The following is a 26868-nucleotide window of genomic DNA, read 5'->3' as shown; positions in this document are numbered from 1 at the left end:
TAAATGAGTTTTCCCACAAGTCTTTGATATTGTGTCTTCTCCACCTTTGGATTTTTCTCATCATTCCTAATCCTATGATTTTGCTCTATTGGCACTTCAGTGGTCTTGCAACCCAACTTACGAGTCTTTTTGAGGAGATCAATGATGTATTTTCTTTGAGAAATAAAGATGCCCTGTCTAGAGTAAGCAACCTCTATCCCAAAGAAGTACTTCAGCTTCCCAAGATCTTTCATCTCAAATTGAGCGGCCAGTCTCTCATTCAAAGTTTGTTTTTCAATCTCATCATCACCTGTAATAATCATATCATCTACATAGACCAAAAGTAAGGTGGGTTTACCATTATAAGAATGTTTTATAAATAGAGTATGGTCACCTTGGCTTTGTCGGTACCCCAAAGATACCATAGCTTGAGTAAACCTTCCAAACCAAGCACGAGGTGATTATTTAAGACCATATAGGGCCTTTTTAATTCTACATACCTTACTCCCTTCATTAACAGCACCATAACCAGGTGAAATCTCCATGTATACTTCTTCCTCCAAGCTTCCATGCAAGAAGGCATTTTTAACATCAAATTCATGCATCACCCAACCAAATGTGCTGCCAGGGAGAGAATAATCCTGACTATATTCATTTTTGCTACTGGAGCAAAAGTCTTCTCATAATCGATCCCATAGGTTTGAGTAGACCCTTTTGCAACCAACCTTGCTTTATACCGATCCAATGTGCCATCAGACTTGTACTTAACTGTGTATATCCACCTACAACCCACTGCCTTCTTATCTTTTGGTCTATCTACAATCTCCCAAGTCTCATTCCTTTCTAATGTGCTCATTTTTCATTCATGGATTGAATCCAGTTCTCATCTTTTAAGGCTTCTTGTACTGATGTAGGGATTCTAATAGAATCAATAGCTGAAAGAAAACTCTGATGCTGCATAGAAAGTTTTTCTGTAGACACAAATTGGAATATAGGATATTTGGCACAAGATCTTTTTTCTTTTCTCAAGGCAATAGGTAAATCATTTAGGTTAGGTTCAAAAGTAGTATTTAAGGTGTCCTCAAGGGTCTCACAGGTATGAGTTCTTACTTCTGGTTCAAACAATTGAAGTTGTTGTTCAACCAGTACGGGTTCTTGTTGCCTTCGTTGATTTTGTTTTCCAAAATATTTGTCATCATTATTCTTCCCTGGTAATGATGTTGGTGCAGGGTCTTTGTCATCCTCCCTAAGAATGAAATCCTGCAACAAAGGAAAAGGTGGCCACTCAAGATTCTCAGCTTCTTGAATACTCTTCCCCTTAAGCTGAGAACTAGGAAAGAAAGACTTTGTTTCATGAAAGGTGACATCCTTGGAAACATAGACCTTACGACTTTGAGGGTGACAACATTTGTACCCCTTTTTGTTGGGGGCATAATCGATGAAGACACATTTGATGGCGCGAGGATCTAACTTACCCCGATAAGGACTATGAACATGGACAAAAACAGGACAACCAAAGACACGATTTTGAAGACTAGTCAACATGGGAATAGAAGGACAGAATGTGGTCATAAGTTGAATAGGAGTAACACCCTCTAGAACCCAAGAGGGTAATCTATTAATAAAATAAGTGGCAGTTATAACTGCTTACCCCTGATAAGATCTAGGAATAGACATTTGGAAAAGTAAAGCTCTAGTAGCCTCAAGGAGATGACGATTTTTCCTTTCAGCAACTCCATTTTATTGAGGAGTGTCCACACAGGTTAATTCATAAACAACTCCATTTTCCTGAAGGAATATGGAGAGGTTTTGGTTCACATATTCTCTTCCATTGTCAAAACGCAATCTCTTAATTGGACTTTCAAATTGTGTTTGAATTATTCTGTAAAACTTTACAAACAGGTGAAAAACTTAGACTTATCTTTCATGAGGAATATTCAGGTAACCCGAGTACAATCATCAATAAATTAAACAAACCATTTTGTACCCTAGATATTAGGAATAGGTGAAAGTCCCCATACATCTGAATGAATAAGATCAAAAGGTTTAGAACTTTTATTACCATTGGGAAGAAAAGTTGTTCGATGGTGTTTAGCAAACTGAAAAACATCGCAATGAAAAGACTCAGCAAGCACTTCTGTAAATAAAACAGGAAATAAGGACTTTAGGGCACTAAATGGAGGATGACCAAGACGTCTGTGTTGAAGCCATATTTGAGAGGATGACCAAGATTCATGGCCTTGCTGAAGATTAGTAGTGTGTGTCTGTAGTCTAGCACAGTTTTTATTTTCTTCATGCTATAAATAATATTACCTGCCCTGCTCTTTAGCAATTCCAATAGTCTTCCCTGTGGAAAAATCCTGAAAAACACATGGGAAGGAAAAAATACCACTGCACAATTTAAATCTTAGGTAAGCTTTTGAATAGACAAGAGGTTATTGGATAGTTTGGGAACATGAAGCACATTTTTTATAGGAAATGAAGGTTGAAGGTGAATGTTACCACGACCAGTAACGGGGGTATTGGAACCATTAGCAACAGTAATATATTGGTTACCATATAAAGCAGTGTAGGATGAAAAAGAAGAGGAATGAGGTGTCATATGATCCATAGCACCAGAGTCTATAATCCATATATTTTCAGTACTAGAAGCATTAAAGGATAAGAAACTAGAGACTCTTACTACTCATAGTGAAGGAACAATAGCTAGATGTCTTACCAAGGGAGCCCATGAGATCTCAAAACCAACTGAGTTTTGCAGATTGGCAAAATTTGATCCTCTTCACAAAATAAGTTTGCCGGAAAAGTTTTCCAGCGGCCGACTACAGTTTCCGGCGATCAGAGGTCGGTGGTGGTCAGCGATGGTCAATGGTGGTGGCAGTAACGGTCAATGGTGCAAGGTGGTGGTCAATGGAGAAAAGATAAGGAAAAGAGTTGCAGCAATTAAGGCTGTCTAAAGAAAAATAATTGCAGCAATGAAGACTGCCCAGAAACATAATTGCAGCAATGAAGGCTGCTAATAAAAGAGATTGTAGAAGCAGAGTCTCCCATATCTGGAGTTCTGATACCAAGTTGAAAGAAATAGATGAAATGTATTTCTGATGTGATTTACAGATGTGATTACAGTCTCAATTTATAGACTATTTACAACCTAATTAAGGAAAGAAATAATAGGTAATGAAAGCAAGAAATAATGGGCGATTAAAGCTGTACAAATCAAATCAAATCACTAACAAATCTGTCCTAATAAATAGATAATGAAATCTGCACTTAATTACAGAATAATTCTCTTGATTATGCAACAGAAAGACATGTATCTCTCAAAGAAAGTATATTCTTGATCTTCTGAAAGAAACAGGTAAAATTGATTGCATGACAATTGAAGTTCCTGTAAAACAAAACCATAGAATTGAAAGTGATGAAAGCAATTCTACTGTGAATAAGGCTAATATCAAAGACTTGTGGGGAAGCTCGTTTACTTAGCTCAAACCAGACCTGAGATAGCCTATGTTGTGAGTGTAGTTAGTCATTTCATGCATGATCTAAGGCAGAGACATTTACAAGGTCTGAACATAATCCTTCAATATTTGAAGACATGTCCAAGAAGGGAATTATTGTTCAAGAGGAATAAAAATTAAGAATGGAAGTGTATACTGATGCAGGTTATGTAGGGTTTGTCATAGAAAGGAAATCCACCTCACGATATTGCATGTTCTTGGGTGGAAATTTGGTGACTTGGAGAAGTAAGAAACAAAATGGTGTTACAAGATCTAGTGCAGAGGCTGAGTTCCAAGTATTGGCACATGGGGTGTGTAAATTGTTATGGTTGAGAATTATTCTAAGAGATCTTAAAGTGGCATGTGAAGAGTCTATGATTCTTTATTGTGATAATAAGTCAGCTATTAGCGTTGCTCACAATTCAGTTCAACATGATAAGACCAAACATATAAAAAGATAGATCGACACTTTATTAAAGAGAAACTGGATAGCGACATTATCACCACTTCTTATGTCCCATCTGGGCTTCAATTAGCATACTTGTTTACAAAAGATCTTCCCACTGAATAATTTCATGATCTTACATGCAAGCTAGGAATGATAGATTCCATTCACCAACTCGAGGGGGAGGGTTGTTTGTAGGATATTAAATGTACTACTAGAAGTTGTTAGAAGCTATGGAAGATGCTAGAGATCTCTTTATAATAATTACTTTAGGGTTAGAGTTCTCTATATATAGAGGTAATGTTTCAATTAATTTAATTTAATAAAAATTTTCTTTCATTCAAATTTTTCCTTTCGACCAAGGACAATCATAACTAATATTGTTCAGTTAATGTTATTAATATTAGGATTTGATGTAATTAGAATATGTTCAATTTCCATCTTTCTTTTTTAGCTACAACTGTTGTAGGAATAATTATTTTCTTGATATTTAAACCAAAAATTAATTTACATAATTATTCTCTTATTCCTCTTTATACCTCAATTATATCAGTGAAATATATTCACTTCTCCTCATGGTATAAATCAAACTATTTGACTTTGACAAAAGATTACTTTCCCTATGGTCAATGAGTACATCAACTCAAGTTCCACCACAAGGGAGACATGAAGTACTTCTTGGAAGTGCACAGATTTGAAGCCACTTTATACGGGTAGTCATGTTCATACAAAAACTATTGTTGATACAAAAAATGCACCTAAATCCAAACCACTCAGCAAAGAGTAGATGCAATTTTCACAAATTACCTGAGAAAGATCTTCAAAATGCTACTACGAACTTTTCCACTGCTACACTTGCTGAAAAAGGTAATCCTTCTACTGGTTTTCATGTCAACAACCACAAAGATGGAATCAACATTCCACGTATCTAAACAGAAGTTTGAGATTTAGGACCTGTGTCAATTGAAGTACTTCCTTGGGTTGGGATGGATGTGGTGCGCTCCAAACATTGAAAATAAGTTTGTATTGGATTTGCTCTTAATAAACAAGAATGTTGGGTTGTAGACTAGCATATACACATGTAGAATCCAATGTAGAATTGGAAAAAGAGAGTTCACCCACTGACAAAGGAAGGTACCAAAGACTGATTGGGTGACTTATGTAACACTCGACCTAACATTGGTCACCCTGCTAGCATGGTAAGTCGATATATGAATGACCCTAAAGAGACAACCATTAGAATTGTAAGCCTCATCTTATAGTACCTTAAAAAAGCACCTAGAATAGGGTTGCATAATTGTATTTCAAGAAGAACTCAAGTAAATATTTACATATGCAGACTAGGCCAATTAATAATTGATAGAACACCAACTAGTGGGAACTGCTCATTTATTTGAGGGAACCTAGTTACTTGGAGAAGTAGAAAACTTTGCTAGGAGTTGTGCAGAAGTTAAGTTCAGATCCATGGCCCAGGAATTTGTGAACGAATGTGGATAGAAGAATGCTTGAGGAGATTTAGGTCCCTGCCAATTATGCCATGAGTTTGTTATGCGATAATAAAGTTTTTTAGCATTGCAAAAAATCGTGTGCATCATAATAGAACAAAACATGTGGAAATCGTTTGTCATTTCATAAAGAAGATTGGTGGGATAATTAACCTTGTGCAAACTCCTAGTCATCAAACTGTTGACATTTTGGCAAAGGTTCTACCCAGAGCAAACTATGAGAACTTGAGATCCAAGTTGCACATGATTGACATCTATGACCCAACATGAGGGAGAGTGTTGTATTCTGATATGGAATTAATGTTGATATGTATTGGTGATAATTAAGGAAAGAAATATGGATCAAGGGATTCGATATATGGATATCAATTAGAATTAATGAGATCTGATTTTTGCTGTTAATATTAGGATTTGATCTAATTAGAATATGATGCTTTTCCTTCTTTCCGTCTTTTTTGTTACAACAGTTATAGGAATAATTATTTTTTCTGATTTTTATCTCCTATTCTATTTATACCTTCTGATTGTAATGTAACAGTTACTTGTCATATAAGTATATTCACTTTTCCACAAAAACCTTTATTTTGAAGAAACCCGCTTATATTCTTATTAAAGAATTAGGCCCGTTGCCATTTTCAAAAATAGAGGCTTTGGTGTCAAAGAATTAGGATGCTTATCAGTTTTTATCGTCTTATTACTTGTTAGTCCAAGTAGTTAAAGTTGGTGTCGAATAAAGACATCCTTCCAATCAAGTCTTTCATTGTTTGGAGAACTATTTTGGATAAACATTCCACTGAAGATAATTTAGTTGAGGTTCTGTGTTGGCATCAAGATGTTATTTATGTGGTTGTCATGTTAAAACTGCATAAGATTTTTTCTGGATCGTCCTTTTAGCAATCTAGTTGTGGAATTGGTTTAGTAATTTTGTTCAGCACCGGGTTCAATTGTAATAGTCAAATTCTCTAAAATAAAGAAATAAAAATATGTTGAAATGAATAAAAAGATTCTAAACATATTTTTCTCCTAATTATTATGGAGATATTGAGGATATTCTTAGTAATTCTATATTTATATCAGGTTACCCCCATCCAAAGAGTGAAACCTCCTTTTCCCTTCCTATGTTGCTCAGCATCATCCCCACATAAATCCATCCACAATGTACTTGACCGACCTCATCAATTGCATCCTAGATTTGGATTCAATGTACGATCCCTTCTTCATATGTGGGGTTTCATCCCACTCATAAAATAACCAAGGTTTTGCTTTTTGGGTGAACGACCCACCTGTGAGGAAAATAGTTCAAAAGCTTTTTTGAACTTCCACAACTCTCAGTTGGCATATGTTGGATCAAGTGTTTATCAGTAGACAAAAGTTATAGGTAATAGTTAGGGCGTAACTCTATCTACTTAAAAGCTTAGTAGTCCAAGTGTCACGATTTAATTGTGATTTGGCTCACCTAACCTATGTCACGGGAAATTGATGTCACCTGCAAAAATCTACCTCAGGAATTGTCCCACTAGGAATCGAGCTCGTGACATTACCTTTGATATCAATTGTGGAATCGAATTCTTATCACTAGCTCAAAAGTTGTAGATAATAGTCAAGGTGGAACTTTTTCTACTTAAGAGCATAACAGTTCAAGCATCAGAATTTGATTGTGACTCGGCCTATGCCACAGAACAATTGATGTCACATGTAATAGCATAGAGTTGTCAACTCTTCAAATGGATTATCCAGTTGTCTACGATCAAATCCTATAACTTCTGCCAAGATAACTCATCTTTTGTCTCAATTAGTAGATTAAACCATTAAATAGTGTGACCTTCCATGCTTAGTCTAGCGAGCTTAAGTTTTATATCCTTAGGTGTATTTCTGGTGTCAAAGTAGATCTTGGCATGCGTAATCTACGCCACTAGGTCTTCACATTCAAACATGGGTAATTCTACCTTCTTTACTCATCAAAGTGAGAGTCCTCTAGGTCTTCACATTCAAACATGGGTAATTCTACCTTCTTTACTCATCAAAGTGAGAGTCCTCTGATGACTTCTCTAACAATTCCTTTCCATAAACTCTAAGCCCTTTCACAGTTTTACTCAACTCTGTCAACATCACATTTTGTTGTTGAAGTTGTTCCAGCTATCATAACTAGCTGTCTGTTATATTTATAACAAGAGCTATCTGTTAAAACACTAGTTATCTTGACTGATACAGTTAAGTCACAACACAGTTAACATAACCAGCAGTCTAGCGCTCAGTTCAGCACTTTACTGACAGTACAGGGCTAATCCAACTGATACAATACATCTCTAACGCATGTGAACTTGTTTTGTCTCAGCAATTCTGATTTTAAGCCTTTTAAATGTTGTAAAACATTTTTTTGTTCCTATTTGTCTTTGTTTCAAGAGAGGAAAAAACGCTCATCCTAGTAATCAACATATATTTTCATTTCTCTTGCAATTCAGTTATTTATTCCAGATGCTTGTTATTAACCTGCTGTATCTGCCTACATTAGGTGGGGTTATCTATCACGTGCTGATTTGTGGGATAAAAGCCACTTGATGCGACAAATTGAGAAGTATGTTCTTTCTTCTAGACAACCCAGATCTCTATTGTACTAGACTATGCACTTTATTGAAAATGAACTGTTTAAATTTATCTCATCTCAATTGCAGGTATGCAGATATATATACCTCTAGGGTGTCAAACTTTCTATATTACACACCCTTTATGCATTTCCGCTCTCAGGAGCAGGTATGCAGATAATCTTCTTTTTCTTACCTCATCTTCCAAATTCTTGAAGCATTATTTTATTATTCGGCTGTAAACTAAGATATTTTTCTTTATTGCTCTGCAGAACCTTGCACATGATTCACACACAAACTATTGTTCTCGAGTTGATAAGTTTCCTTCCAATGGAAAATTGGACTAAAACAGAGATGCAATAGAAGAAATCTATGAATTATGTACTGTATTATTTAAATTAATAACATGTCTATGAAAGACCCTAGATATCGTGTTTCACAATCCTTTAAAAGTCCCCGTATAAATGGAGATTATTGGTATTTTGGCTCAACAATAAGGATGGCGAGGCAAGGTACTTTCCCTACACCAAGGGATGTTTTAGTTGACTTTTGGTTTCAATGAGAGAAATAAATGGAAGAGATTGTGTTTCGGAGTGAATCAGAATGGCATGTACACAGTACACTGGGTATAATAACATTTATGTGACATTGTTGATGACCAATCATATTCATATGATGTATTGGATATTGGATTCAAATGAATTTTATTTCTACCATCATTGTAAATCTTAATGCATTTCCTTGGCATATAATTTTATCATTTCACTCGTTTCGAAGCTTGAACAACAAAACAAAACAGATCTGGCTGTGATTATTGGTTATTGGTGGTCCATGTACTTCATTTCTGAATCGATTGTTATTATTTGCTTTTGATGTTTCTTTTCTTTTCTCCTTAACATAATATCAAACCTGAGGACAAAGTTGCATATACAGCGGAGATGTAATGAACTCAAATCCGTTGATTCTTTCAACAAATAGAAGTTTAAAGCCTAATAAATTTAAAATGACAACATTTTCCATTTTTAGTGCTAAATTTTCGGTGAGCTGTTGAAGACTGGTTGCGACGATGTCGTTTACTGTGTGGGTAAGTTGAAAGGTGTCAATGTCAGCTTGTAAATGCTTGTTGTATATGGTTGGAAACGTGTTTGAAAATTATTCTAGAATGCGTGATCCAAGGGTATTATCTAAAAAGGTTATTCCAAAATTGTATTAAATGTGAATTTTTGAAATTATGAATGATGAATTTTGGAAGAAAAAAAATTACTATGGATTCACCAATATGTAGTCACATGGGAGAGTGTTTCAGAATGAACAATTTAGAGAAAAAAACCTCACCCCAGTCAATAATTAGGAACACCAAATTTTGAAGGTCATGAAACTACCCTTTTCGAGCATTTATTTTGGATGTCTGTAAAAGTACCTATGAAATAAATAAGTACTTTGAAATTTGTGACAAGATTACATTTCCTAAAATGAGTGATGACTAAGGTTTTAGATAATACATGAGCAAGCATAACTCTGATGAATAGATCTTATTATAGTTCACTCCTCTCTAAAGATACCCTCTGCTCATTAGCGAATCTTGTCTTAAGACAAAAACAAGTTAAACTCTTATAAAACGAAACTCTAAATTTCTTAAGTTTTACTATCTCATATCATTTTTTTTATCATAACAATTGAAATAGTTTTAATTTGTCCAGTGTGCAAAAGTATTAAACAAAAGTCATGATAAAAGAACAAGACTAATCATACATTAATAACCCATATTTTTTTATATAACCACATTACAATTCTCAATATTATTATTTTAACATCTTTTTCATATCATTTAATTCTAAATTTATATTTTATTATATATATTTATTTTTAAACTTATCACAATAAAAGTTGTAAAAAAAATTATTTGGTAAAAGTATAAGTCGGATGAGAGTATTCCACATCAGACACCATTTTGAAATGTCATATTGTGTATTTTTTATAAGTTAACTCATAACCACTCTCTATAAAAAATTCTAACACAAAATATCATTTATCAATGTGTGAAAGTCCCATTTAATATTGTTAATAATACGTAGACATCACAAAGATAGAGTGTGATGTAACCACCCCATTACAATAAAATTTAGAGGATGTCATAAAACTCTGAAAAAAGGAGTGACTAAAAATACTCTAAAGAACACAACCTAAAGAGTGAAAGAGAACCACGATCCCATTATATAACTTTAATTTACAGATGCATGTAGAAAATGTCAATAAGCATTCAAGTGTTAAAAGTGTAGTTTTTTTTTCTAGACGGGATAGAAAGTAGAGAGTGAATTATGATATAAAGAACATATTAAAAAATCTATTTTAATAAATTAAAAGTTTGTTAATCAAATCAAATTAAAAAAAAAAAGCTTAATTGTATGAATCATTTTATTATTTTTAATTATAAGTAACGAAATATTTTTTCTTTTTTTTAGATATCAATAAATTTTGATTACTTCTATTCCATTTAATGGTATTTTTTCCCAAATTACTTTAATGAATATTTGATTTTTTTCGCACCATTAATATATATATATATATATACTGTTTTTAAAATATTTAATTTTAATAAAATGCAATATACTTAAATTTATTTTAATATAATTATAATATAAAATTAACTTTAATAATGGGTGTTGTGGTCTGAATTGTTCTCACAAATCAAGCAGCATGCAGAAGATAGCAACATGTGACCCATAGGCATAGGACCAATAGATGGGTAGAGTGGAGGCTAACTCACAAAAGTCTGAAAATATATTCTAACCATTAAAATCATAATTAAATTTAAATATCTTAATAAAGAAAATTTATAAAATATTTAAATAAAAATACACTATGATAAATCTTATGCGATCCACTCATAATATATAAATAAATTATATTATACTATAAATTATTTTTATAAGGTTAAATTAAATATAAAAATCAATTATTAATATGATATGAACAACACATTAAAGAATTCTATCTAAATAATAACTCTTATGTCGCCAACAATTGAGTTGTTATTGAACTATATGATAAGTACAGGATATTCACTCTTTAATATAAAGAAATATGTTAGCTAGGACTAAGTTGATGGTATTAAATTATTTCTATCACATCAAATTATATATTCATATAAAAATATCACACTCTAATTATTAATTATATTTTTTTACATTAAATATGAAATATGTGTTGAATTTATATGGTTGTGACTGTTAATGAGTTATCTGGGACCATGCCTTCAGTAAAGGGAAATTAATGACACAAGTTAAGTAATCGAAAGAAATATCTATGATTTGTGATCATAAAATAAATGTATGGTAAGCAATAGCTCAACAATGAGAGTCCTTTCTAAATCAAGAAGTGATGAAAGGAAGATACATGAACATGAGTTTGAGAGATGAAAATGTTGCCATGTGGCAAGCATTAAGGGTAACCTTCACATTAAGGGTCTTTCTCTTTGGACCATGAGTTTTATTTCATGCAGGTTTGGTGGTTGAGGTGATGCTAAGTGAAAAGTGGTTGCCAATAAATGAACACCATTATTCATCAAATCAAAGGATCACACTTCACTTTTCAAGTTATGGCTGTAGAAACTAAACCATATGTGGCCAAAACTTCTTTTCTTGTGAACATCTATGACTTGGTTACATCTCCCTTTGTAGTTGAAATTATGGTGAAAAATTAAGTATTGAAATAAATTGATGATGTCTTAACAAATCATCATGTACCATAAAAAAAAAATCATAAATAAAAATAAATTTTAGAGGTAAAAAATAATTAGTTGTTAAATTAGACACCATTTTATATACTACAAAATAATTTGGTTTATAAATTAGTTATACTATTGTTAAATAGTTTTTAAATTAGTATTTAATTAATTACCAAGGTTTTAACTACCAATTATTTAGATTCTAAATTTAGTAGCAAAAACTTTGGTAGCTAATTAGATACTAAGATAAAAACCATTTAACAATAACAGAAACTAATATATAAACCAATTCTTTTAATTTTTAAAATGGTATTTAATTTAGTCATTATAACAACTTGTTTTTTTTTTCTAAAATTAATTTCTTTCATAATTTTTTGTTCGTAGTGATATCATATTCTAACCGAAAAAAAATAATTTTTTATTGAATAAAATAATTTTAAAATTATATTGATCAAATTAAATTGGTATATTTTAATTTACAGTTATCAGAAATAATATTTTATAGTTAAATAATAAAGTCAAATGTTCATTTATTTGGAGACAAGTAATTGGTGGTCAGTGTTCAAACTTACTATTGGAGGAACAACATTTTTTGGGACAAAAAATTGGGGAGTTTTTTTAGCTTGAAGCTTTTAAGATATTGTTATATTTATAAGCTTAAACTTCATATTTGCACTTTAATATTAAAATATGGTGTTGGAGCACAGAAAATCTTCACTCAGTGCCTTCAAAATTTGTCTTTTTTTAAAAGTGGGTGTTTGTCATATACTCTTTATGTCAACAATATCTAATTAATAAATTAGATCCATTAGGCATTGTATTATATACTAGAGGTATTAAAGAATATATAAAATACTGTAAAAATTTAAAATAAGTATAAAATAATATTAATATATATTTGTATATATGAAAATAAATAAATTACACTGATATGGTTTTTCATAAAAATTAGCAATAAAGACTTAAAAATAATAATTTTGTCTCCTGATTACATAATCTCCAAATTAAACTAATTCATCTTAATTAACAATTCAACTTGGATTTACATTTTTAAAATATTAACTAAATTAAATAGTATTTACTTGAGTTTAATTTAATTTTAAACCGAACTAACTCTCATCATTAATATTCTTAAAAAAAATTAAAGTATTATTTAAAAAAAAAAACTTAGTAGCACGAGAGATTGATTATTCACTTCCAACTAAAAATACTCTTGGTTCACAAAAACGAAGTCACTAATAAATTAATAATCTCACTAGTTAAAATAAGAATTTAATTAGATTTTTTTTATCATTTCTAATGGATTAACCTTTATGATAAAATATTTAAACATTTAATTGTTTAAAACTTAATTGAAATACATTGTAAAAAGTTATATTTTCAATTGTAGATTCTCATTTATTTAAGATCAAACACATAAACAAATGTCTAGTAGATTATTCATGTTGACAAATATGTTTTCAATACAATTGATATAAATATCACAATTTGTAAAATCTAAAGGGTTTAGAAGTTTGTATGGCACAACAAGTCTTTCTATTCTCCATTTAGATATATGACATAGGCGCATATACCATAATTAACCTAAATTCTCATTGATTAATTTTCTATTTGCACCTCATCTACTTAATTGTAAAGATTCATTAAATAAAGCAACTATATCGATTAAATAAATATTATCATAACTTAATAAAAAATCATAACCAACCAATTTTGAATCGTGAAACAAACTATATTTTCCATTCTCAAATGAATAAGACAAACCAAAGTTATCCAAAGCAGAAATAATAATTAAGTTTCATCTAAAACACAATACAATAAAAGTTTCATCAAGGTCCCAACAAAAACTTGTCTTTAATAATAATCAAAAAAATTTAATTGCTTCAACTTATCGTCTTGTTATTACTTAACACTACAAAAAAAAATTAGGAGTGGCAAAGTGGGGCAGGCTGTGCGGGTCGGCTCGCGGCTTACTGCAAAAAACATGAGGTGGGTTGATTATTTCAACCGCTAATCCGCTTAGACCCACACCGCATAACCCGCAGCCCGCGCGGGCCAAGTGCGGGGCGGGGCGGGTTGGCCCGCATAACTTTAAAATGTATAATTTTTTTTCTACACCCTTATATTTTCTTCATCTAGTCTCATATTTTACATTCCAAAATTTTTAATAACATGTTTTTACGCATGTTTCATGAAAATAATATTATGAAACCATTTACCTAATGCATCTAAATAAATAAAAAAAAATCAAAATTTGTATTTAAAAGATTATTTTTTTAATAAATATTTCTTATGTGGGTTGGCCAGCAGGCCCGCGGGCCAACCCTTATGCGGGGCGGGTTAGAAAAATCAGCCCGCAAATTTTATGTAGGGCGGGCCAACCCAACCCCCTTTTTGCAGGCCAAGTGCGGGGCGGGCCTATGCGGGGTGGATCAGCCCGCATTGCCACCTCTAAAAAAATCATGAAATAGAAACCAATTTTAAAGACAAAAAGTAATTAGTTGTTATAGTGACTAAATTAGAGACCATTTTAACTATTACAATAATTTTTTGTTTTTAAATTAGTTTCTATTATTATTAAATAGTTTCTAAATTGGTATCTATCTAACTACCAAGGTTTTAACCACCAATTATTTATATTCTAATAATAGAAATTAATTTAAAACAAAAAAAATTCTAGGTCTCAAATTCAGTCACTATAACCACTAATTATTTTTTATCTTTAAAATTAATTTCTATTTCATAATGATTTTTTTGAAATGCGATGTTTCTTTCAGCATCACTTATTTAACTGCTATATGTGTCCAAGTGAAAAAGTTAAATTAATCTCGAAACAAACCAAATTTAGAAGTATACCTTTCTCATAACACCTTGCATGATTAGTGTAATGCTTTTTCACGTCCCCTGCACCTCCACAAAAGAAACAACCATTGCCTTCATATTCATTTGATTTCTTGAGTTGTTTCCATTTAGGTGCAATTGCCACATTCATTCAAGTATAGAAAAGACTATCACTTTTTGTCTTATCTTACTTCAATTTTCCATCTTCCTCAACATAATAAATGCACTAACAAGTACTCATACACTTCTAATTTAAATGCATTTAGTTTTAGAGCAATATTATACATCACCATGATGTACTCTTATCCATATATTCATGGAATGATGAGTATAATTTTATTAATAATAGATTATTAGACTATAATAATAAATAAATTTATTGTTTTAGTTTATATTTATGTAATTGAATTTATTTTGAACCTTAACTATTTTTTTATGTTAATTTTATGTTTTTTATATTAGTATGAAGAAAGTGTCTATCTTTACAAATGGACTAAATATGCAAAAATTATAATTATTTATATTAATAAAATTTTAATTATTTAGCGATATCTCAATCCAATAATAATAAATTTAAATTGTTAATGATAAGAATATGTCAAATAATAAACCTTTCTTTAGGATGATTTAATATTTACAAGCAAAACTAAGTAATAATTATTCAATTATAGCCACAATGCACATACAATATTAATCTCCTCTTGTACTATTAATACGCACATACACTATAAGCTCATAATCTTTGTATATATTAAAATAAATTCATTTACACCTGAGTGGTGTTGTTTTAGTTAATTAATTCCAATATATATAAATAAAGTAAAATATGATATTTTTTTAAATAAAAGTTTTTATGTTAGGCATCACTATACAACTTGACATCTCAGTTACGCTGACACCTCAAGTAATAACAATCATTTGTCATCGTCTGAAAAAAAAATATTATTAGAAAAGAAAAAAAAAGATAGAAAATATAAAAATATAAAAATATAAAAATATGGGGGACCAAACCAAAATTCATATGTTAACAAAAACGATACATAGGTAGACTATACCTATTCATAAATAATTCTAAGAATAGACTAGACGATAACCTATTATACCAATGAAAAAAATTCTCTATAAATAAATCATAAATTTGTCAACTTATCAGCACATGCATTCCCTTCGAGAAAAATGAGTAATCCTAAACCTGATTTTCCCACAGTAATTAAGACAAGTATTTCATCAATTACGAAGCATCCAAGAAACATTGGTCATAGCAGTAAACGCAGCAAAACAAAAAAAAAAATAAAGTAAAATATGAATATATGATAATTATCAATTTCAAAAAAAAAAACATCAGTTGACTTTTATTATGTTCTTCATATTTCAATTAAAGACACATATAAATATTTAAATATCATTCTATTATATGAAAATATATCTAAAAAAATAAAACCAATAATCACATTATCAATATTATTTTATTCTAATAATAATAGTCAAAAGATACATATATATACAATTTTATTTCAACTAAAAAAACATTATAAATATATATAAAAAAATTGTAATGGAGAAATAAGTCCTAAAGAAGTTAATAATCGAGTATGATAATAGAAACTCTTATGCTAATTGTTAGAACCTAAACTTAAACCTTTGATGAAAAATATCATTTATATAACCTGAATTTATCAGGTTAATCCTAGAACGAAATATATACAATTTATCAATAATTGAATTACCAACATGAATTTTGTTATGATAACTCTTTAATAATTTATAATGAAATGTTAGAAGAAGAAAGAAAATAACATGACATGGGAACATAACATGTTTAATAAGGATGATTTTTTTTTATTAAGAGTGATGGTAGTCTTTTAGTTAAATTGATTAAGCTTGTTGCAATAATTTTTTTTATTTGGAAGATATGACGTATGAGGAATTATGCTAGATTTCAGGATAAGATTAAGGTTTATAGGGCTATTTCGGTAATTAAAAATTTAATTTGTCTAGTGGAAAATTCGTCTAAAGCTTCAATAAAGAATGATATGTTAGATTTCAACGTGATTAAGTTTTTTGGTATTAATACTCGCAGTGGTAAAGTTCTTTGTTCTCTTTCTATTAGATGGAAGTTTCCCTCACCAGGCTAGGTTAAAATTAACATTGATAGGGCTACTAGGGGTATCTTAGTCTTGCTACTTATGGAGATATTTTCCGTGGGAGTATGGAGAATTTATTGGTGTTTTTTCTGCATTTCTTAAAGTTCAGACGGCTATGGTTGATGAGTTTTATGGAGTTATACATGCTATGGAGGAAACTCAAAAGATGGGACTTATTAATGTCTGACTTGAATGTGATTCTACCTGAGTTTGTGTTGCGTTTACTGCTAAGACTAATGTTTTGTGTTTGCTTCGATGAAATACTTGTCTTAATTACTGTGAGAAATCAGGTTTAGGGTTATTCATATTTTCATATATTTTTTGCAAAGGGAACGTATGTGTTGATAAGTTGACTAATTTAGAATTTATTCAAAGAGAATCATTTCATTGGTATAACAGACTTCCATCTAGTTTGTTCTTAGAATTCTTTATGAGTAGGTATAGTCTACATATGTATCGTTTTTGTTAACATATGGGTTTTGGTCTAGTCCCCCATATTTTGTATTTTTTTTAATAATAATATTTGTTTCATGTGATGACAAATGATTATTGTTACTTGAGTTGTCAACATAGATGAGATGTCAACCTAACTGAGATGTCAAGTTGCATAATGATGTCTAAAATGAAATTTTTTATAAAAAAACATATTTATGGACAAATGAAAGTTTCCTTTAACATATAACCACCACACATTAAAGATATCATAAATCTTTAATAGAAAATTGTCAAAAATAATTTAATGTCATTTGATATTTTTAATTTAGTATAACATATATATATGAATAGTGATATATATATATATATATGACCAATTTTAGATTATGCGTGATGAAATTTAGTGTTATCCTTTTTCTACATAACTACATTAATGACCTCTAGTCTTATTACATTTAAATTGGTTCTTGAATTTTTTTTTTTTTTTTATGAAAGTCAATCAATACCAAACACAATCTGATTGTGTTACTCTAGTGAGTACAAAAATTTAATAGAATTAATGACTATGAAGTTTATAAGAATTTTTAATATGTTTTAAATTTAATTATTTTTTTAGTTTCTATATTAAAGTTTAAAAATCAATTAGATTGTCTTAACAACGGTAATGGCTTGAAATAAAACGATATTTCTTTAAAATATCGGAACTAAATTGATTTTTTTATTTTTAATATAGGGATTAAAAGAATAATTAAATATATATATTTTAATATGTATATTTTGAATTTAGGAGTTAGATTTATATTAATCCACATATATTAGGTCCTAAATTTAGTTCTCAATGCCAATCTCTAAATAAATATTTTCACTTTCAATTTAATGAGTAATAAATGGGAGTAGTTGATGATTTTGATATTTTAAATAATTTAATATTTTTATATATTTTATAATATTCCAATAGTATGACTTTATGGAAAGCTTATAATAAAATAACATAAAATTATTTAACTTTTAGGTGATAAACTAACTCCCACTTCTATAGTTTGTAAATTTCGAACTAATAAGTTAGTTTATTGATTTAAAAATTGTAGTAAAATTAGTTAATAAACTAATTGGTAAATTAAAATGATATAAAAAGATATAACTACACTAATTTTATTATTTAAATAAAAAAATTGTTTGTAGAAAAAATATATCATTATATAATTATAATTTTAAATTTTAAAATAATTAAATTCTTATTACAAAATTTAATGTTTGTATTTGTTTTTTAAAAGTCATATATGTTTTTTTTATTTTAATGTCATTTTATCTAAAGTAATTTAATGAGTATTAATTAAATTAAATTTATATTTGTTATAAATTAATTTTTTATTTATTAATTTAAACTATTGTTACATTAAATTTCTTTTTTACAATTTATATTATCAACTAATGAAATATTCCTTACTTCAATTTGTAATGTTATCTTTTTTAATTTTAACTACTGAAAATATTAAAATAATCCACAAATACTACAAATATTATATTGACAAGAATATTTAGAAGATCTTTTGATAATGCATCCTCCTTTTATTTTGTTAATGATTATGTTATCTAATATTCATCATTTGAATAAGATCAAAATGGAAAGTATAAATAATTTTTAAATTTTTTGTTAGCAAAATTTGATTTAAAAATAATTTTTTATTATTTATCAACATATAATCGATTATCTCTTACCAAATCAAAAGTACATTTTACTTGATTTGCAGATAATCGATTATATATAATAATTATCGATTATATTGATTAAACATGATTTTCATTAATTTCATAAATAATCAATTATATTTAATAATAATACATTCTGATTTAAAATATTTTTTAATGACATTAATAACATAATTATCAATTATAATCAACCATAGTCAATTATTTTAGTCACTTATTCCAAAAATCTTTAAAAAAATTCTTTAACTTTTTCTCCTGTAATTTCTCTAGGTTTCCATTTATTTGTAATTTTCTAAATTATTATGCATCGTGTATATGTTTGTAGGTAATTAAGTATTTTTATTGTCTTAAAAAAAAAATTGAAGATCGAAAGTGTTATGTTATTCTTGTTTAAGTTACATAAGTGCACTTACGATTGAATAATTTTAAAATAAAGTGAAAAATCCTATTAAAATTGTTTGGATTAAATTGGATATAGATTCTTGTATAATTGGATGAGTAATTCCTTACTAAGTGTGTTTATTTCTTATTCCTCTGCATCAAAAAAAACTTTTGAGAATAATTTTTTATTAATTATAAGTGGTATATTTTTTAAAGCAATTAACTTCACTCTTTTGATTTTGATTGTGATTTTAGTCATATTACATATTACAGTAATTATTTGTCTATGTAAAATTAAAAATATGTAATAATATGTACAAGAAAATAAAGATAATATATATATAAATAAAATAAAAATATGAGTAACCAATTATAAACTATCTAAAATACGTTACAGTTTAGAAAATAAAAACTCTTAAAATAAATTATTTTAAATATCTTACCAAATATTTTTGTGTTGATTAAATTAACTTATAATGACTAACTACTTTGTTAATATAGTTTTAAATTTGTGTAGTGGCAAAACTAAAAATAGGTTATCTACTTAATTCTTCTTCCAACTTATTAACACGTATTTTAAAAATAAAATCGTGATGATTAATTTTTTAATATTATATTTATATTTTTTTATAAGAATGTAATATAAGTGCATCACGTGGTAATAATATTAATAATAATATATAATATATAATATATAATATATAAATTTTAGCCATAAATTTCTTTTTCTCATTTTTTAAAATAAAATATTTTTGCATTAATAAGAGTTTTATAATTGGTGATTTTGTCTCGAAATAACTTAGGTGGGTGAAGTATATTTAAGTAATATCTCATAAATTCGTAGAATATGATCTTATTAACATATAATATAGACCACATATATTATGATCGGTAAGATCAGGAAGTATAAAATTTTATTTTACTAAATTTTATTGTTAAATTTATGTAATAATTTTAATTAAATTAGTATTTAATTAGCACATATAAAACAAGCCCTTAACAACAATGTGGCAAGGAAACAACTTATCAAAATGTTTATGGAAACGATGTCCAAATTTTATAGTTTCTTAAATAGAACAATATCAAAAAAAGATTTTGTGAAATAAAATAATGCAAGGAAAAATATTTGTAAGGAGTATAAGATACAAAACTTAGTACATGAATTAGGAAAAGTAATGAATCTACTCATTTATATTAGAATTATTTTATTTTGACATATAGCTTATTATTACTATTATTGTTTTATTCTCATTCAATGATATATAATTAAAGACGTAATAATGCAAGCACAACCATTTTGACTACTCTTCCAAGACACCCAATTATACTTTCACTATTTTTCTTTTGTTTTCTTCCTTAATGAGTGTAAGATTATTAAATTTAGATTAAATTTTAACTTAATTCAATTATATTTTATCAAGTTAAATTGTAACACCCCAACAATTTTACTATACATTATACTATAAATCTATTAAAAGAGTATATATAAAGTTTATAGTAATTCAAAATACAAACTTATTAAATCACATCATATATGTAAAAATATAAATATTCACAAAATGAGGGTAAAAAATAAAAATCTTTATTTTTTTAGATATCACTCCTACATATGTATGTCATTATACATAGTACAGTTATTGCAGTTCATAATACAAACAAACACATGTAATTATGAGTTATTAAAATAAATTTCTAATATCTTAAAAAATATTAAAAAAAAATTGTCCAAATTTTTTTATGATTGTTGGGATTTTGAGTATCAGCCTAGTTGAGATATCAAATTTTATGATGATTCCTAACATGATTTTTTTATATATAAATATATATAAAAAAAATTATGAGATTAGCAATTCATAAATAATTAATTTTCTTTTTGCAATTAACATAAACATACAACATCCATGTATCAACTACGATAATTCAATTTCATTCTAACGTCAATATACAACAATCATATAGATCACACATGGATCTATACATCAAGGATATCCAACAATCGAAATATCAACTAACGTTTTTCAGAAGACTCGTATTAAGTAGCCCTTACCAAAGACTTAGATTTATAAGTGACTCTAAGAGAAATGATCAAGGTAAGTTAGACATCCAATATCATGTGTCTACAACAGGTCACAATATGTAATGAACTCCCTCATCAACTATTCTCACCACCTGAGATGACCTACACTACCAGCAAAGCTAGATGGTCTCTATTACAACATGGGACAAACAATGATTCATACATTATCTCAGATGTATGACTCCAAATTTATACAAATTTCATCATTCTCATATAATATATATCTTTTGAAAATTTCATAATCTACAAACTAATATTCACTTTACATTTATAAAAGCATTCATACATAATTCAATTTCTTGAAGAGACGTGAAGAAAAGAAAAGAAAGAAAGAAATAATTTTTTTTTCTTTTAGTTTGAGGGAGAATATTTTAGCTTGAGCGAGAATTGGCCGAGAGAGTTGATTTTTCAGTGTTGCTCATCATCCTTCAATCATTTCAATACAATTTAAATCATTCAAACTCATATATTCATCAAACCATAATCAAAATTCAGTTTAATTAACTTTATATTTTAACATGCATAATTCAGTTACTATATTAACTTCTTATTTAAATTAGTTGTCATAAGATTCTATTAAAAAAATAGTTTCCCTTACCTATAATTTTTTATTTCAAGGAAATTCCAACTTAAATAGGAAAGTCACTCCAAAATCTAAAAACTCAAATAAGATATCCAAACATCACCAAATTTTAGTATGAGTTTAACCAAGTTAAGCGAAACATTTTTCTCAACTAACCTCACCAAGATTGATGTTCAAATCATAAGGAAAATGAGAGAAGAAAGAATCTTCAGAGTAAACATAAACTTATTACTCTGTTTGAAAATAAATGACCATTGACTCTGACTCCTTAACTAGTGTAGGGTGTAATCAGATTTTGAAATAGATTAATTATGGAAGAAAAAAGTATAAAGAGAGGAAAAAAGTTATTTTAGAGAGAGAAACAAAAAGTTGTGTGTTTTGCAAGATGTTACATAAATTAGGTTTATTTTTCTATTTAAAACTTGAGTTAGATTAGATTGTGACATTGAGTTGAATAATTTTTAAAAAAAAAGTGACAATTTTTAACTTTTAACAAAAGAAATTGCCTCATGATAATTATTTTCAATATAAGTAGTCGTACTTCTTAAAAGTGCTTAGATATCAAAAGAATTATTATAAATTTAAAACTTGATGAATGTAAAGAACCATTTAATTCTTAAGAGTTTAATTAATTATTTTAAATATGATGAATTATCACTATTTTATTTTATTATATATTTAAGTCAGAAAATTTATAAATAAATAAAATTAGTTATTCACATTTTATTTCACAAAAATTATTGTCTTCCTAAAATATTTATCTTTGATCTTTTTTCTAAATTTTTGAAACAGGTGTTCATCTTTTCATATATCCAAGTTTATTTTAGAGATCTTGGTGAAGAATAAAAATACCATTTCTGTTTTTTCTATGTATATTAAATGTGTATTCAGAGATCTTGGAAAGAATAAAAATACCATTCTGTTTTTTCTATGTATATTAAATGTGTATTCATGATAATATATTGTGTGGATAGTATCAATTGTAAACATATGCATGTATTTAAAATACTGGCTCCGTATTTAGTATATTATGTTATTTTTAAATTATGATAATGTGTGTTTCGATAGGTTTAATATATCTTCATATCACTCAGATGTTGAGGAAAATGACACTTTAAATATACTTCTTCCTTTAAACCACTAAAATATTTGTTAAGAACAAAATTGTGACAGATCATCGACTTTCACAATAAACAATATCTCAAATATCTTAATTTTTTTTAAGACTTTCAAAGTGTAATGTAAATATTATATACATGCATAACATAGTTAGGTTGAGTTTAATATAATAATTTAGTTTATTAAAAATTGTGATATTTAACCTGAAATCATATAGTGTATAGTGAAAAATACAGAAGGTCATATACTAATAGTATTGAGTTTAGACATGCCATCAAACAAATATACTAATATATAGGCTTAATTGTTCTAATGATTTTCTATTATTTGTTCTATAGACAATTTAATATTCATGATAGTTACAATATATCTAATATATCTACGAACAAATTTGGTATATAAAATATTTCATTAAATAAATGTCTTTTTATTTCAAGTTATTGTTATTTAAAACCCAACATATAACAATCACTTGAAACTATTCAACATACTCTCCATAACATCACATTTGAGATACATAAAATACAGAAATTATAATGTATTAAATTTGGAAGGCTTTTGTACAGTTAATTAGGTTTTTACACCAATAATTTGCTACCTTATAATAAATATATTAGATAGTCTATAATTGATCAAAGTGTCTTTATTTCAACTTAAAATTATTATTATTTAATTAAATTTTTTATCGTTTTAAAAAAAATAAGACAAAATTTGATGTTTGACATTCTCAATGTGAGTATTTTAAAATATAAATAACATATTTCAATATTAAAATAGTAATATACGGTTCAAATTAAATTCTTTTAAAACAACTTTTTTTTAAATAAAATAATTTTTAATTAAATAAAAAATTAAGTAATTTAAAATACATTATATTTTTTGCTAGAAAAATGATAACGTTTTCATAACTTAAAATCTATTGGTAAAAAAAAAACAATTGTTTTAAAGCAGTTGAATTTGTGAGGTTATAATACTGTAACAATCAAAACAAGAAGCATATTGATGATGAAATATTTTTTTTTAACCCAATATTTCAAGTCAAATCTATTTAATTAAATCGAGTCTACTAAAATTCATACTAACAATTTGATATTACTGAATTTTATATAAAAATGATACAAAAATATTAAAATGATGTTTAATTAATATTTAAAATTTATATAAGTTTCATATTATATATAAAAATATAAAGAATTTTTGTACTCATAATATTTTTATCGGTATACTTAGTACCATTATAAATATTTTTTATCCATCCTTACTTTTAAATAAATTTCAAAACTTATCTTCCTACAAATTATGACGCTATATTTTATTTTCACTCATACTTTAAAGTCTTTAAATTTTAAATTAAACATTTTAATTAATATATTAAATTTAAACAAAGCAAATTTAAAATAGTGAGAATATATCAAAATTAAAATTTATACATATACAAAATAATACAAATTAAATTTAACTCATGAAATTAAATTCTTTTTATAATCGGTTTGTAACCTAGTATACACAATTTATTGTAAATTTTACCTTTATCAATCTAACTCGTTTAATATTTTACCATTTAAGTTTTATATTTTTTAAAAACTTAATTAAATACTTATACAGTAAAAAAAATACCTATCATAAAATTAATATCATATACTTTATAACTACTTTTTATGAACATTTTTTTAAAAATCTAATAACATTTTTTAATAAAAGTTATTTATTTATTTTATTATTATAAAAAATGGATACACATGTGTTTTCACTAATTAAAATAATATAATTTTAAATATATATATATATATATATATATATAATTTTATTATTTTTATGAATAATTAATTTGAAAATAGAAAATTAATATAATTATATATATATATATATATAGTTTTGTAAAATTGTAACACCATATATACTATTTATTATGCTCTTGGTGTGAGTTGATTAAGAGATGAATCATTAATAGACACTTTTAGGAATTAGGATCAAGATTCAACAAACAATTCAAGAACACAACAAGAACAGGAAAACCAAATGGAAACTCATTCCAAGAACATGAACCGATTGATATCACAAAACCAAGACACATGAACCAATTAGAAACTCCAACAAGTCATTCTAATCGATTAAAAACAAAGATAACAACAAACTATCGAATGAAAACATCAATTAAACAAGTTCTACCGATTGAAATATCAAGAAACAACAAAGACATGTTTAGAGTTTTTTTATATGGAATGGACAAGGAAGAAGAAGATGAAAAGTTGAAGAAAATGGGAGTGGTCACGCCACTTGGATGGTGGAAGGCTCCAAGATGAGTGAGAGTGTCGCCACTTGAGGATTCCTAAGACCCACAAGATAAGACAAAGAGAAGGAGAGCAAGTCTCACAAAGAACCTACTCAAATTCAAGAGAGTAACTTCACTTTCAATTTCAATATTCAACTTATGTTTACAAAAGCAAGACTCCTCTTTATATAGGAATAGAGGACTGAACATGAAAGGTAAGATGCATGAAGAGTCATTGTAAATGAAGAGGCAAGGTACATGAAAAGACAATGTAAATGCCGCCCCTATCCAAGTCACTTCCTTATTCTAGAAAAATGACTTTTCCTATTACTTCACTTTTAATGTTCTATCTTGAATCTATTCTAAAGATATTTCAAAAGGATATTAATTGAGCTTAGTCTCATCTTTTGAGATGACCCTTCAATTATAAGATCCTTGTTCATCTTCATGTATTTTTGGGTTACACCAGCTCTGAACCCAACAAAGGATTTATACAAATAATACAATATTTCAAAATACTATATAAAACTTTAGATATAAAGATATTCACAAGGAAAAGTTGAAGAAGTTTAATAAAGTTTATAGTCTTCAAATGATCTCACACTTACATCCATATTTGCTTGTGTAATAGTAGAATCATCACAATTCATAAAACAAAAAACACATTCAAGGGGTAAGCTATTTAAATAAATTTCTAAAATATAAAAAATTACAAAGAAACAATTAGATCATAAATACTTCATTTTTTTTTCAATCGAACTTAACCATACAAAATTCATGTACCAATCACAATAATTCAATTTTATGCTAATACCAATATACAACAATCATATATATCACACATGGATCTATAATCAAAGATATTTAACAATAGCAAAATGTCAATTGAAACCTTTTGGAAGACTCGTATTATGTAGTTCTTACTAGATACTAGCATCTGATTCAATATTCAAAACTTAGATTTATAAGCGAACTTAAGAGAAGGGATGATGGTAAGTTCAATATAACCAAAGTCGTGTATCTATAGGTGGTCATAGTGTGTATGAACTCCCTTATTAGCTCCTCACCACTTAATGTCTTAGTCTATGTGACCTAGACCATCAATAATTTCCAACATAAAAGTCAATACATAATACACAAATCAAACAACGACTCACACATTATCCCAAAAGTACTCAAATTCATACATATTCTATCAATCTCGGTAATCATTTTCGTACAATACAAACATTTAAAATTCCACAAATCAATTGAATATACAAGTTAATATTCACTTTATATTTTGATAGTGCTAAATTTACTTTTTCTAAATTGAATCAATTATTGGCCTTAGAAAGTTGTAATCACTTACAATTTACAAAATGATAATTTTTCAGAAGATTCAATTAAATTTCATGACCTATAGTAAAGAATATTAGAGGCAGCTAAGTGAAAATGGCTAGTGCTAGGAATTTAGCTTGAGCTTAGGGAGTTTGTGCCCAACATGGAGAGTTGGAGCTTGAGCTTAGGGAGTTTGTGCCCAACATGGAGAGTTGGAGCTTGAGCTCAGGGAGATGTGTTTAAGTGTAGGG

General features: G+C 27.9%; 1 protein-coding gene and 1 pseudogene across 6 annotated transcripts in view; one reads left to right on the top strand and one right to left on the bottom strand.

The window, feature by feature from the left end:
* Positions 1-8727, top strand: part of LOC137823127 (uncharacterized) — a 44318-nt gene extending 35591 nt beyond the window's left edge. For all 6 annotated transcript variants that reach the window (XM_068628265.2, XM_068628267.2, XM_090295006.1 and 3 more), the window contains 3 exons: positions 7939-8001; positions 8099-8177; positions 8281-8727. In XM_068628265.2, coding sequence (XP_068484366.1) covers positions 7939-8001; positions 8099-8177; positions 8281-8355 — 217 coding nt within the window. In that variant the 3' untranslated portion in view covers positions 8356-8727. The remainder of the gene's footprint in view (positions 1-7938; positions 8002-8098; positions 8178-8280) is intronic.
* On the bottom strand, positions 584-1412 carry LOC150025288 (uncharacterized; annotated as a pseudogene).
* Positions 8728-26868: the final 18141 nt, after the last annotated feature.

This window comes from Phaseolus vulgaris, chromosome 9 (genome assembly GCF_051622355.1).
Source record: "Phaseolus vulgaris cultivar YP4 chromosome 9, ASM5162235v1, whole genome shotgun sequence".
NCBI lineage: Eukaryota > Viridiplantae > Streptophyta > Magnoliopsida > Fabales > Fabaceae > Phaseolus > Phaseolus vulgaris.
This window is presented reverse-complemented; position numbering and strand designations above follow the sequence as displayed.